The 13,002-nt window shown below is 45.8% G+C and overlaps 1 protein-coding gene across 2 annotated transcripts in view; it reads right to left on the reverse strand.

Moving 5' to 3' along the window:
- The window catches only part of LOC143808888 (uncharacterized), a 180,451-nt gene that overhangs the window by 34,560 nt on the left and 132,889 nt on the right, over positions 1 to 13,002 (reverse strand). For both annotated transcript variants that reach the window (XM_077292063.1, XM_077292062.1), the window contains exon 3: positions 6,923 to 7,099. In XM_077292063.1, the coding sequence (XP_077148178.1) occupies positions 6,923 to 7,099 (177 nt within the window). The remainder of the gene's footprint in view (positions 1 to 6,922; positions 7,100 to 13,002) is intronic.

Here is a 13,002-nt window from a genome sequence, read left to right on the forward strand (position 1 = left end):
GCAGTCTCTTCTCCTCACCCAGAATCCTCCAGTGTATACTGTATAATCTCCCAGTAGTCTCCTCTCCGCTCACCCAGAATCCTCCAGTGTATACTGTATAATCTCCCAGCAGTCTCCTCTCCTCACCCAGAATCCTCCAGTGTACACTGTATAATCTCCCAGCAGTCTCCTCTCATCACCCAGAATCCTCCAGTGTATACTGTATAATCTCCCAGCAGTCTCCTCCCATCACCCAGAATCCTCCAGTGTATACTGTATAATCTCCCAGCAGTCTCCTCCCATCACCCAGAATCCTCCAGTGTATACTGTATAATCTCTCAGCAGTCTCCTCTCATCACCCAGAATCCTCCAGTGTATACTGTATAATCTCCCAGCAGTCTCCTCTCCTCACCCAGAATCCTCCAGTGTACACTGTATAATCTCCCAGCAGTCTCCTCTCCTCACCCAGAATCCTCCAGTGTACACTGTATAATCTCCCAGCAGTCTCTTCTCCTCACCCAGAATCCTCCAGTGTATACTGTATAATCTCCCAGTAGTCTCCTCTCCGCTCACCCAGAATCCTCCAGTGTACACTGTATAATCACCCAGCAGTCTCCTCTCATCACCCAGAATCCTCCAGTGTATACTGTATAATCTCCCAGCAGTCTCCTCTCCTCACCCAGAATCCTCCAGTGTATACTGTATAATCTCCCAGCAGTCTCCGCTCATCACCCAGAATCCTCCAGTGTATACTGTATAATCTCCCAGCAGTCTCCTCTCCTCACCCAGAATCCTCCAGTGTATACTGTATAATCTCCCAGCAGTCTCCTCTCCTCACCCAGAATCCTCCAGTGTATACTGTAGAATCTCCCAGCAGTCTCCTCTCATCACCCAGAATCCTCCAGTGTATACTGTATAATCTCCCAGCAGTCTCCTCTCATCACCCAGAATCCTCCAGTGTATACTGTATAATCTCCCAGCAGTCTCCTCTCATCACCCAGAATCCTCCAGTGTATACTGTATAATCTCCCAGCAGTCTCCTCTCATCACCCAGAATCCTCCAGTGTATACTGTATAATCTCCCAGCAGTCTCCTCTCATCACCCAGAATCCTCCAGTGTATACTGTATAATCTCCCAGCAGTCTCCTCTCATCACCCAGAATCCTCCAGTGTATACTGTATAATCTCCCAGCAGTCTCCTCTCATCACCCAGAATCCTCCAGTGTATACTATATAATCTCCCAGCAGTCTCCTCTCATCACCCAGAATCCTCCAGTGTATACTGTATAATCTCCCAGCAGTCTCCTCTCATCACCCAGAATCCTCCAGTGTATACTGTATAATCTCCCAGCAGTCTCCTCTCATCACCCAGAATCCTCCAGTGTATACTGTATAATCTCCCAGCAGTCTCCTCTCATCACCCAGAATCCTCCAGTGTATACTGTATAATCTCCCAGCAGTCTCCTCTCATCACCCAGAATCCTCCAGTGTATACTGTATAATCTCCCAGCAGTCTCCTCTCATCACCCAGAATCCTCCAGTGTATACTGTATAATCTCCCAGCAGTCTCCTCTCATCACCCAGAATCCTCCAGTGTATACTGTATAATCTCCCAGAAGTCTCCTCTCATCACCCAGAATCCTCCAGTGTATACTGTAGAATCTCCCAGTAGTCTCCTCTCATCACCCAGAATCCTCCAGTGTATACTGTATAATCTCCCAGCAGGCACCTCTCATCACCCAGAATCCTCCAGTGTATACTGTATAATCTCCCAGCAGTCTCCTCTCATCACCCAGAATCCTCTAGTATACTATATAATCTCCCATCAGTCTCCTCTCATCACCCAGAATCCTCCAGTGTATACTGTATAATCTCCCAGCAGTTTCCTCTCATCACCCAGAATCCTCCAGTGTACACTGTATAATCTCCCAGCAGTCTCCTCTCATCACCCAGAATCCTCTAGTGTATGCTGCATAATCTACCAGCAGTCTCCTCTCATCACCCAGAATCCTCCAGTGTATAATGTATAATCTCCCAGCAGTCTCCTCTCATCACCCAGAATCCTCCAGTGTATACTGTATAATCACCCAGCAGTCTCCTCTCATCACCCAGAATCCTCCAGTGTATACTGTATAATCTCCCAGCAGTCTCCTCTCATCACCCAGAATCCTCCAGTGTATAATGTATAATTTCCCAGCAGTCTCCTCCTCCTCTCATCACCCAGAATCCTCCAGTGTATACTGTATAATCTCCCAGCAGTCTCCTCTCATCACCCAGAATCCTCCAGTGTATACTGTATAGTCTCCCAGCAGTCTCCTCTCATCACCCAGAATCCTCCAGTGTATACTTTACAATCTCCCAGCAGTCTCCTCCCATCACCCAGAATCCTCCAGTGTATACTGTATAATCTCCCTGCAGTCTCCTCTCATCACCCAGAATCCTCCAGTGTATACTGTATAATCTCCCTGCAGTCTCCTCTCCGCTCACCCAGAATCCTCCAGTGTATACTGTATAATCTCCCAGCAGTCTCCTCTCATCACCCAGAATCCTCCAGTGTATACTATATAATCTGCCAGCAGTCTCCTCTCCTCACCCAGAATCCTCCAGTGTATACTGTATAATCTCCCAGCAGTCTCCTCTCATCACCCAGAATCCTCCAGTGTATACTGTATAATCTCCCAGCAGTCTCCTCTCATCACCCAGAATCCTCCAGTGTATACTGCATAATCTCCCAGCAGTCTCCTCTCATCACCCAGAATCCTCCAGTGTATACTGTATAATCTCCCAGCAGTCTCCTCTCATCACCCATAATCCTCCAGTGTATACTGTAGAATCTCCCAGCAGTCTCCTCTCATCACCCAGAATCCTCCAGTGTACACTGTATAATCTCCCAGCAGTCTCCTCTCATCACCCAGAATCCTCCAGTGTATACTGTATAATCTCCCAGCAGTCTCCTCTCATCACCCAGAATCCTCCAGTGTATACTGTATAATCTCCCAGCAGTCTCCTCTCATCACCCAGAATCCTCCAGTGTATACTGTATAATCTCCCAGCAGTCTCCTCTCATCACCCAGAATCCTCCAGTGTATACTGTATAATCTCCCAGCAGTCTCCTCCCATCACCCAGAATCCTCCAGTGTATACTGTATAATCTCCCAGCAGTCTCCTCTCCTCACCCAGAATCCTCCAGTGTATACTGTATAATCTCCCAGCAGTCTCCTCCCATCACCCAGAATCCTCCAGTGTATACTGTATAATCTCCCAGCAGTCTCCTCTCATCACCCAGAATCCTCCAGTGTATACTGTATAATCTCCCAGCAGTCTCCTCTCATCCCCCAGAATCCTCCAGTGTGTACTGTATAATCTCCCAGCAGTCTCCTCTCATCACCCAGAATCCTCCAGTGTATACTGTATAATCTCCCATCAGTCTCCTCTCATCACCCAGAATCCTCCAGTGTATACTGTATAATCTCCCAGCAGTCTCCTCTCCTCTCATCACCCAGAATCCTCCAGTGTATACTGTATAATCTCCCAGCAGGCACCTCTCATCACCCAGAATCCTCAAGTGTATACTGTATAATCTCCCAGCAGTCTCCTCTCATCACCTAGAATCCTCTAGTATACTATATAATCTCCCAGCAGTCTCCTCTCATCACCCAGAATCCTCCAGTGTATACTGTATAATCTCCCAGCAGTCTCCTCATCACCCATAATCCTCCAGTGTATACTGTAGAATCTCCCAGCAGTCTCCTCTCATCACCCAGAATCCTCCAGTGTACACTGTATAATCTCCCAGCAGTCTCCTCTCATCACCCAGAATCCTCCAGTGTATACTGTATAATCTCCCAGCAGTCTCCTCTCATCACCCAGAATCCTCCAGTGTACACTGTATAATCTCCCAGCAGTCTCCTCTCATCACCCAGAATCCTCCAGTGTATACTGTATAATCTCCCAGCAGTCTCCTCTCATCACCCAGAATCCTCCAGTGTATACTGTATAATCTCCCAGCAGTCTCCTCTCCTCTCATCACCCAGAATCCTCCAGTGTATACTGTATAATCTCCCAGCAGTCTCCTCTCCTCACCCAGAATCCTCCAGTGTATACTGTATAATCTCCCAGCAGTCACCTCTCATCACCCAGAATCCTCCAGTGTATACTGTATAATCTCCCAGCAGGCACCTCTCATCACCCAGAATCCTCCAGTGTATACTGTATAATCTCCCAGCAGTCTCCTCTCATCACCCAGAATCCTCTAGTATACTATATAATCTCCCAGCAGTCTCCTCTCATCACCCAGAATCCTCCAGTGTATACTGTATAATCTCCCAGCAGTCTCCTCATCACCCATAATCCTCCAGTGTATACTGTAGAATCTCCCAGCAGTCTCCTCTCATCACCCAGAATCCTCCAGTGTACACTGTATAATCTCCCAGCAGTTTCCTCTCATCACCCAGAATCCTCCAGTGTACACTGTATAATCTCCCATCAGTCTCCTCTCATCACCCAGAATCCTCCAGTGTATACTGTATAATCTCCCAGCAGTCTCCTCTCATCACCCAGAATCCTCCAGTGTATACTGTATAATCTCCCAGCAGTCTCCTCTCCTCTCATCACCCAGAATCCTCCAGTGTATACTGTATAATCTCCCAGCAGGCACCTCTCATCACCCAGAATCCTCAAGTGTATACTGTATAATCTCCCAGCAGTCTCCTCTCATCACCTAGAATCCTCTAGTATACTATATAATCTCCCAGCAGTCTCCTCTCATCACCCAGAATCCTCCAGTGTATACTGTATAATCTCCCAGCAGTCTCCTCATCACCCATAATCCTCCAGTGTATAGTGTAGAATCTCCCAGCAGTCTCCTCTCATCACCCAGAATCCTCCAGTGTACACTGTATAATCTCCCAGCAGTCTCCTCTCATCACCCAGAATCCTCCAGTGTATACTGTATAATCTCCCAGCAGTCTCCTCTCATCACCCAGAATCCTCCAGTGTACACTGTATAATCTCCCAGCAGTCTCCTCTCATCACCCAGAATCCTCCAGTGTATACTGTATAATCTCCCAGCAGTCTCCTCTCCTCTCATCACCCAGAATCCTCCAGTGTATACTGTATAATCTCCCAGCAGTCTCCTCTCCTCACCCAGAATCCTCCAGTGTATACTGTATAATCTCCCAGCAGTCACCTCTCATCACCCAGAATCCTCCAGTGTATACTGTATAATCTCCCAGCAGGCACCTCTCATCACCCAGAATCCTCCAGTGTATACTGTATAATCTCCCAGCAGTCTCCTCTCATCACCCAGAATCCTCTAGTATACTATATAATCTCCCAGCAGTCTCCTCTCATCACCCAGAATCCTCCAGTGTATACTGTATAATCTCCCAGCAGTCTCCTCATCACCCATAATCCTCCAGTGTATACTGTAGAATCTCCCAGCAGTCTCCTCTCATCACCCAGAATCCTCCAGTGTATACTGTATAATCTCCCAGCAGTCTCCTCTCATCACCCAGAATCCTCCAGTGTATACTATATAACCTCCCAGCAGTCTCCTCTCCTCACCCAGAATCCTCCAGTGTACACTGTATAATCTCCCAGCAGTCTCCTCTCATCCCCCAGAATCCTCCAGTGTATACTGTATAATCTCCCAGCAGTCTCCTCTCATCACCCAGAATCCTCCAGTGTATACTGTATAGTCTCCCAGAAGTCTCCTCTCATCACCCAGAATCCTCCAGTGTATTACTGTCGCATTTCCCAGCAGTCTCCACTCATCACCCAGAATCCTCCAGTGTATACTCTATAATCTCCCAGCAGTCTCCTCTCATCACCCAGAATCCTCCAGTGTATACTGTATAATCTCCCAGCAGTCTCCTCTCATCACCCAGAATCCTCCAGTGTATACTGTATAATCTCCCAGCAGTCTCCTCTCATCACCCAGAATCCTCCAGTGTATACTGTATAATCTCCCAGCAGTCTCCTCTCATCACCCAGAATCCTCCAGTGTATTACTGTAGCATTTCCCAGCAGTCTCCTCTCATCACCCAGAATCCTCCGGTGTATACTGTATAATCTCCCAGCAGTCTCCTCTCATCACCCAGAATCCTCCAGTGTATTACTGTAGAATTTCCCAGCAGCCTCCTCTCCTCTCCCAGAATCCTCCAGTGTATACGGTATAATCTCCCAACAGTCTCCTCTCATCACCCAGAATCCTCCAGTGTATACTGTATAATCTCCCAGCAGTCTCCTCTCATCACCCAGAATCCTCCAGTGTATACTGTATAATCTCCCAGCAGTCTCCTCTCATCACCTAGAATCCTCCAGTGTACACTGTATAATCTCCCAGCAGTCTCCTCTCCTATCACCCAGAATCCTCCAGTGTATACTGTATAATCTCCCAGCAGTCTCCTCCCATCACCCAGAATCCTCCAGTGTATTACTGTAGCATTTCCCAGCAGTCTCCTCTCATCACCCAGAATCCTCCGGTGTATACTGTATAATCTCCCAGCAGTCTCCTCTCATCACCCAGAATCCTCCAGTGTATTACTGTAGAATTTCCCAGCAGCCTCCTCTCCTCTCCCAGAATCCTCCAGTGTATACGGTATAATCTCCCAACAGTCTCCTCTCATCACCCAGAATCCTCCAGTGTATACTGTATAATCTCCCAGCAGTCTCCTCTCATCACCCAGAATCCTCCAGTGTATACTGTATAATCTCCCAGCAGTCTCCTCTCATCACCTAGAATCCTCCAGTGTACACTGTATAATCTCCCAGCAGTCTCCTCTCCTATCACCCAGAATCCTCCAGTGTATACTGTATAATCTCCCAGCAGTCTCCTCCCATCACCCAGAATCCTCCAGTGTATTACTGTAGCATTTCCCAGCAGTCACCTCTCATCACCCAGAATCCTCCAGTGTATACTGTATAATCTCCCAGCAGTCACCTCTCCAGTCAGCAGCTCTGTGATCTCGTTGGTGAGATCTAGGATCTTCTTCTCAGGCATCGGGCAGTGTGGGGCTTCTGTGATGGGGCTCTCACTCCTGCTCCCTCTTCCGGATACATGGAGATGGATGATGGGAGTCACACAGTCACCTGATGTCTTCTTCTCTATGGTGTAATCCTGTATAAGGAGAGATGCTGATGAATATTACACATAAGGAAACATAAGAACATGACATTTTATGTGTGGTCTCAGCAGCTGCCCATCCATCTCACCAGGAGAGCTCATGTGGCACTGACTACCTGGATTACTCCTTGCTGTTTGGGAGGTCCGAGGACCCTGGTAGTTGGAGATCGAGAGTCAACACAAAGCAGCTGCCAGTGGTTTGGTGGTGGTGCTGTCTGGGCCGCTCTGTCAGCAGTGTGCTGGATACAGCCGTGAGGGGTGAAGATAGAAAGATACAGGCAGACAGTGATACAGGAGACTCTTCTATGGAATCCAACTTGGATATAGAAGCCGAGGTGGAACGGGAACAGAACCTGGTAACTTCTCAGAATAACGGGAAACCCTCTGAAAGACATCCTGTTAACTCTACTAACAATGGGTGTTGCTTCCCCATAAAGTCTTCTCCAGGGTTGTCACTGGGGGGGGGGGGGGGGGGGGTGCATCAGTCAGATCTATTAACAATAGTAAAGGGCATGAAGGGAGTTGATGCTGGTGAGGAATCTCTTCGCTTTATGACCAGGTTTCGTCTCTGCTAAAGGAATTTAGTTTTCTGTAGACCGACAAAGTGATCGATTTGTAAGATTAGTCCATGAGCCGGGCCAGATATCGGTACCACCCGGAGTGACTAATTTTCTTTGGTATTTTTAGGTAGATGCATGTCTGTAGTTTATTTTTTGATATGATAGCCCTTACATATACGTAGCTTATTAACCCCTTCAGCCCTAGGCCTATTTGTACCCAAGTGCCTAAGCCAATCTGACCTGTGCCACTTCATGGGCTAATAACTTTGGAACGCTTTCACCTATCCAAGCCATTCTGAGATTGTTTTCTCGTGACATATTGTACTTCACGTCAGTGCTAAATGGGAGTCAATATATTTTACCTTTCTATATAAAAAAATGCTAAATATTCGGAAATTTTGGAAAAATCGGCAATTTTTTAACTTTGAAATTCTCTGCTTTTTACAAAAATACTGATACCCCCCATAATAGTTATTAATTTACACTCCCCACATGTTTACTTCATATTGGCATCATTTTGAAAATGAAACCTTATTGTTTTACGACGTAATAGGGCTTATAGTTTTATGCGCAATTTTTCACATTTACAGCAAAACCCACTTTTCAAAGGACCAAGTCACTTCTGAAGTCACTTTAAGGGGCTTACATAACAGAAACCACCCATAAATTACCCCATTTTGCAAACTACACCCCTCAAGCTGTTCAAAACTCATTTTTAAAAACTGTTAACCCTTTAGGTGTTCCACAGGAATTTTAGCAGAATGAAGGCGAAATTTCAAAATTTCATTTTTTTTCCAGATATTACATTGTAATCCAATTTTACCTGCAACCTAGCAAGGGTTAACGGCAAACCCAAACTTGGTTACCCTAATTCTGCAGTTTATAGAAACACCCCACATGTACTCGTAAACTAAAGTATGGGCACACAGCACAGCTCAACACGGAAGGAGCGCTATGTGGTTTTTGGGTGGCGGATTCACTGGAAGAAATCTAGGGGGCCATGTCACATTTGAAGGCTGCCTGAGGTACCCCCACAGTGGAAACCCCAAAAAGTGACCCTATTTTGGAAACTACACCCCCAAGGAATCTTTTAGGGGGTATAGTGACCACTTTGACCCAACCAGTGTTTCACAGTAGTTGGAAACACTTGGTTGAGAAAATGGAAAAAGTGCATTTTTTACATGAAGGTGTCATTTTAGGCTTCCACACAATCTGTAATCTCCTCTCTATCATAGGGAACAGATTTCAGGATGCAGGCCTTAGAGATCTGTGTGTTGAATCCGGTGTAATCGCTGAAGGATCAGTGTCTGGAGTGATGGACGGCCGGAGGTACAACAGAGCAGTGAGACTACACAAGCTGGTCTATGAAGCACTTATGAGGCTTGCATGGAAAAACTTCCTTCCATGGCTAGAAGAAAACCATGCAAGGGACCTTCACCATCTGGATGAAACACTGAAGAACATCACAAACTTTCGCATCAGTGTGTCGCAGGGATCCTTCGAAAAGCTCTTGGATAATGAATCTTGCACACTTACCCTGAAGCTCTTTCAAGTTTATCTTGAGACCCTCAGAAATGAACAACTCTCAGCATTCTGGATGTCATACTTGGACATGGTCGAGACCATGCTGGCCCTGGTTCGAGCTTCAAGAGAAGGCAACTGGATGCTTCACCTAGGAGCAATCCGACAGATGATACCATGGTGTTTTGCCTATGACAAGGTCAACTATGCCCGATACCTAACCTATTACTATGCCACAATGTCTCGGCTGCCCATAGAACACCCAGAGGTCCATGAATACTTCATGCAAGGTGGCTTTTCGGTCCAGATCGGTAGCAAGAATCCTTTTGGACGAATTCCTGTGGACCAGACCATTGAAGAGACAATCAACAAAGACACCCAGACACCAGGGGGCACAAAAGGCTTCAGCCTCAAAGTTGGAGCTGTTTCCAGGTTCTACCTGACATCAGAGTACCGCAGTATGTACTTGAGGCAGCTGAGGGCCCTGGTAGGCCAACAATATACTGACTTCAGCCATTCAGACCTACAGGTGTCTAGGATTAGAAGAGATGAAGCCGATGTCCAATCTTTCGTTCAACTGCTGGAGACAGGTTGGGTGAACCCCTTCAACAAAGAGCATAATGGTGAACTTATCAGTTTGTCAACAGCGACTGTAGCACCACCAGATGTAGCCAAAGACCTTCAAGGGGCATACAGTATAGGAGAGGATGCATATCAAACATTCAAGGATGAGCGTTTGGGTACCGATAAGCCAACTACATTGTTTCATGACAAGATGACGAAGAACAAACTTAAAACGTTCTCTAACATCCAAATGAAGACACGCAGACAAGGTCTTGGCAAGGAGGTAATTTTGAAGGCTGACAGAAACCTATTTGGCCAGATGATACTTGTAGCTGAGAACAGAAAGCTACAAATGAGTGATGTCTTGACTCATCCCCTGGGTCCATTGCCATGGGCACTTGCCAATGGTGATGGGTCTATCCGCAAGACCAACAAGGCTGCCCTCGCAAGGGAGTTGGAGAGGAATGCTCGTCCTGCAGAAGTGATCCCCGAGCCCTCTGCAACCATCATTGATGGGATGAGCCTGGTTCAGAAACTGAAGGGAAACAATGCAACATTTGGCCAGCTAGCAGGCACAGCAATGAGTCGCGCTATCCATGAGGGTGCTAAGAGCAAGCGCATTGATATTGTCTTTGACGTCTACAAGGAGACATCCATCAAAGATACAGAAAGAGTCAACAGATATGAAGGCACAGGGATCCATTTCAAGAACATTCAACATGGGCACAACATCCAGCAGTGGAAAAAGCTTCTAAGTAGTTCCTCCAACAAGGCAAGTCTCATAAAGTTTCTGGTAGAAGAATGGAAGGCGAAACACCACAGGGAGAAGCTTGAGGAGAAGGAGCTGTATGTCACATGTGAGCAGCTCTGCTTTAAGATCACCAAAGAACAGTGGGAAGAGGCTGCTGACCTTAAGTCAAATCAAGAAGAAGCAGACACACGCCTCCTTCTCCATGCTCTTCATGCAGCAGAATCTGGTTACAAGTCGGTCATCATCACTTCGGAGGATACTGATGTCATGGTCCTGTGTCTGGGCATGTGCCACAAAATCCCATCCCACCTGTTCCAGAAATGCGGTACACAGAACCGGACAAGATTCCTGGATATCACCACTCTGAGCCGAACATTGGGAGGCAGCGTATGTGATTCATTGATTGGTATGCATGCATTTACAGGCTGTGACACCGTCAGTGCATTCGCTGGCCGTGGGAAGATGACGACACTCAAGCAGTTGAAGATGAACAAGACATACCAGGATGCCTTTCAGGAAGTTGGTCGTTCATGGGAAGTGTCTACCGAACTTTTTGAGAAGTTACAGGAAATCACCTGCCACATGTACCTGCCAACTACCCAAACAACTGAGGTAAACAGGCTCCGTTATCAGCTGTTCTGTGCCAGACGTGGAGTGGTAGAGTCAAGTCAACTCCCTCCTTGCCAGGACTGCCTTTTCATGCATGCACTGCGTGCAAACTACCAGGCTGCGATCTGGAGGAGAAGTCTGCAGAGCCAGCCATGGGTTGCAAACCCAACAGACTGCGGTTGGATGATAGATAACGACGGAAAGCTTGTTGTCAAGTGGATGCAAGGGGCACCAGCACCAGAAGCTATTATACAGCTACTGTCCTGCAAGTGTGTGCGGTCATGTGAACTTCCTCAGTGTACTTGCCTCAGCAATGGCCTGAAGTGCACAGACATGTGCAGATTACAGACATGCCAGAACAAGGGTACTGAAGACGAGCCAGTAGAACAACAGTCAGATTCAGAGTCCGATGTTGAAGATATTATGGAGTAACATATATATATATATATATATATATATATATATATATATATATATATATATATATATATATATATATATATATATATATGCACATGACATGTTCAGTGTGTATTTACATAACTTGGATTAAATTTTGTTACAAATACTACATCTAGTCACTCCGGGTGGTACCGATATCGTCATATTTGGTTCTTGGCTCATGCTAAAATTCCTGTGGAACACCTAAAGGGTTAACAGTTTTTAAAAATGAGTTTTGAACAGCTTGAGGGGTGTAGTTTGCAAAATGGGGTAATTTATGGGTGGTTTCTGTTATGTAAGCCCCTTAAAGTGACTTCAGAAGTGACTTGGTCCTTTGAAAAGTGGGTTTTGCTGTAAATGTGAAAAATTGCGCATAAAACTATAAGCCCTATTACGTCGTAAAACAATAAGGTTTCATTTTCAAAATGATGCCAATATGAAGTAAACATGTGGGGAGTGTAAATTAATAACTATTATGGGGGGTATCAGTATTTTTGTAAAAAGCAGAGAATTTCAAAGTTAAAAAATTGCCGATTTTTCCAAAATTTCCGAATATTTAGCATTTTTTTATATAGAAAGGTAAAATATATTGACTCCCATTTAGCACTGACGTGAAGTACAATATGTCACGAGAAAACAATCTCAGAATGGCTTGGATAGGTGAAAGCGTTCCAAAGTTATTAGCCCATGAAGTGGCACAGGTCAGATTGGCTTAGGCACTTGGGTACAAATAGGCCTAGGGCTGAAGGGGTTAATAAGCTACGTATATGTAAGGGCTATCATATCAAAAAATAAACTACAGACATGCATCTACCTAAAAATACCAAAGAGAATTAGTCACTCCGCTTGGTACCGATATCGTCAAATTTGGTTCTTGGCTCATGGACTAGATGAATGTACACGGCTGAACATTAGATGTACAGATCTTCTTGAGGGCCCAGAAGGTCAGCACTATATGATACTTATATCAGGACTGTATGGGAGGAACATTATCCTTGTCTGCATGAATTACATGAAGGAGTTAGGAGGAGACATTACTTTGTTACCGATGCTGGAGTTGGATTCTCCTGGTTGAGGACTCCGGATCCAGGAGAGGGATTGCTGGAGGGTTCTGTTCATTTTAGGCTGAATTTAGAGGCATGAAGCAGGTAGTTTGGGATATCAAAAGGCAGGACCGGCTCCGTGTTATCTTGGACCCCGGGCAAAAGAGTCTCAGTGGCCCCTTTAACACATACCATGATTCATGATGCACTAGTAAGAAATACAGAGTACAATCTGTGGTGTACGCTCATTTAAAGATTTTTTTGTATTTTCATGAGTGTGCAAGAGTGTGAGAGTGTGCAAAGCAGTCATCAAAGCAAAAGGTGGCTACTGTGAAGAACCTAGAATATAAGACATCATTTCAGTTGTTTCACACTTTTTTGTTAAGTATATAATTCCACATGTGTTAA

Source organism: Ranitomeya variabilis, chromosome 2 (assembly GCF_051348905.1).
Source record: "Ranitomeya variabilis isolate aRanVar5 chromosome 2, aRanVar5.hap1, whole genome shotgun sequence".
Taxonomy (NCBI): Eukaryota; Metazoa; Chordata; class Amphibia; order Anura; family Dendrobatidae; genus Ranitomeya; species Ranitomeya variabilis.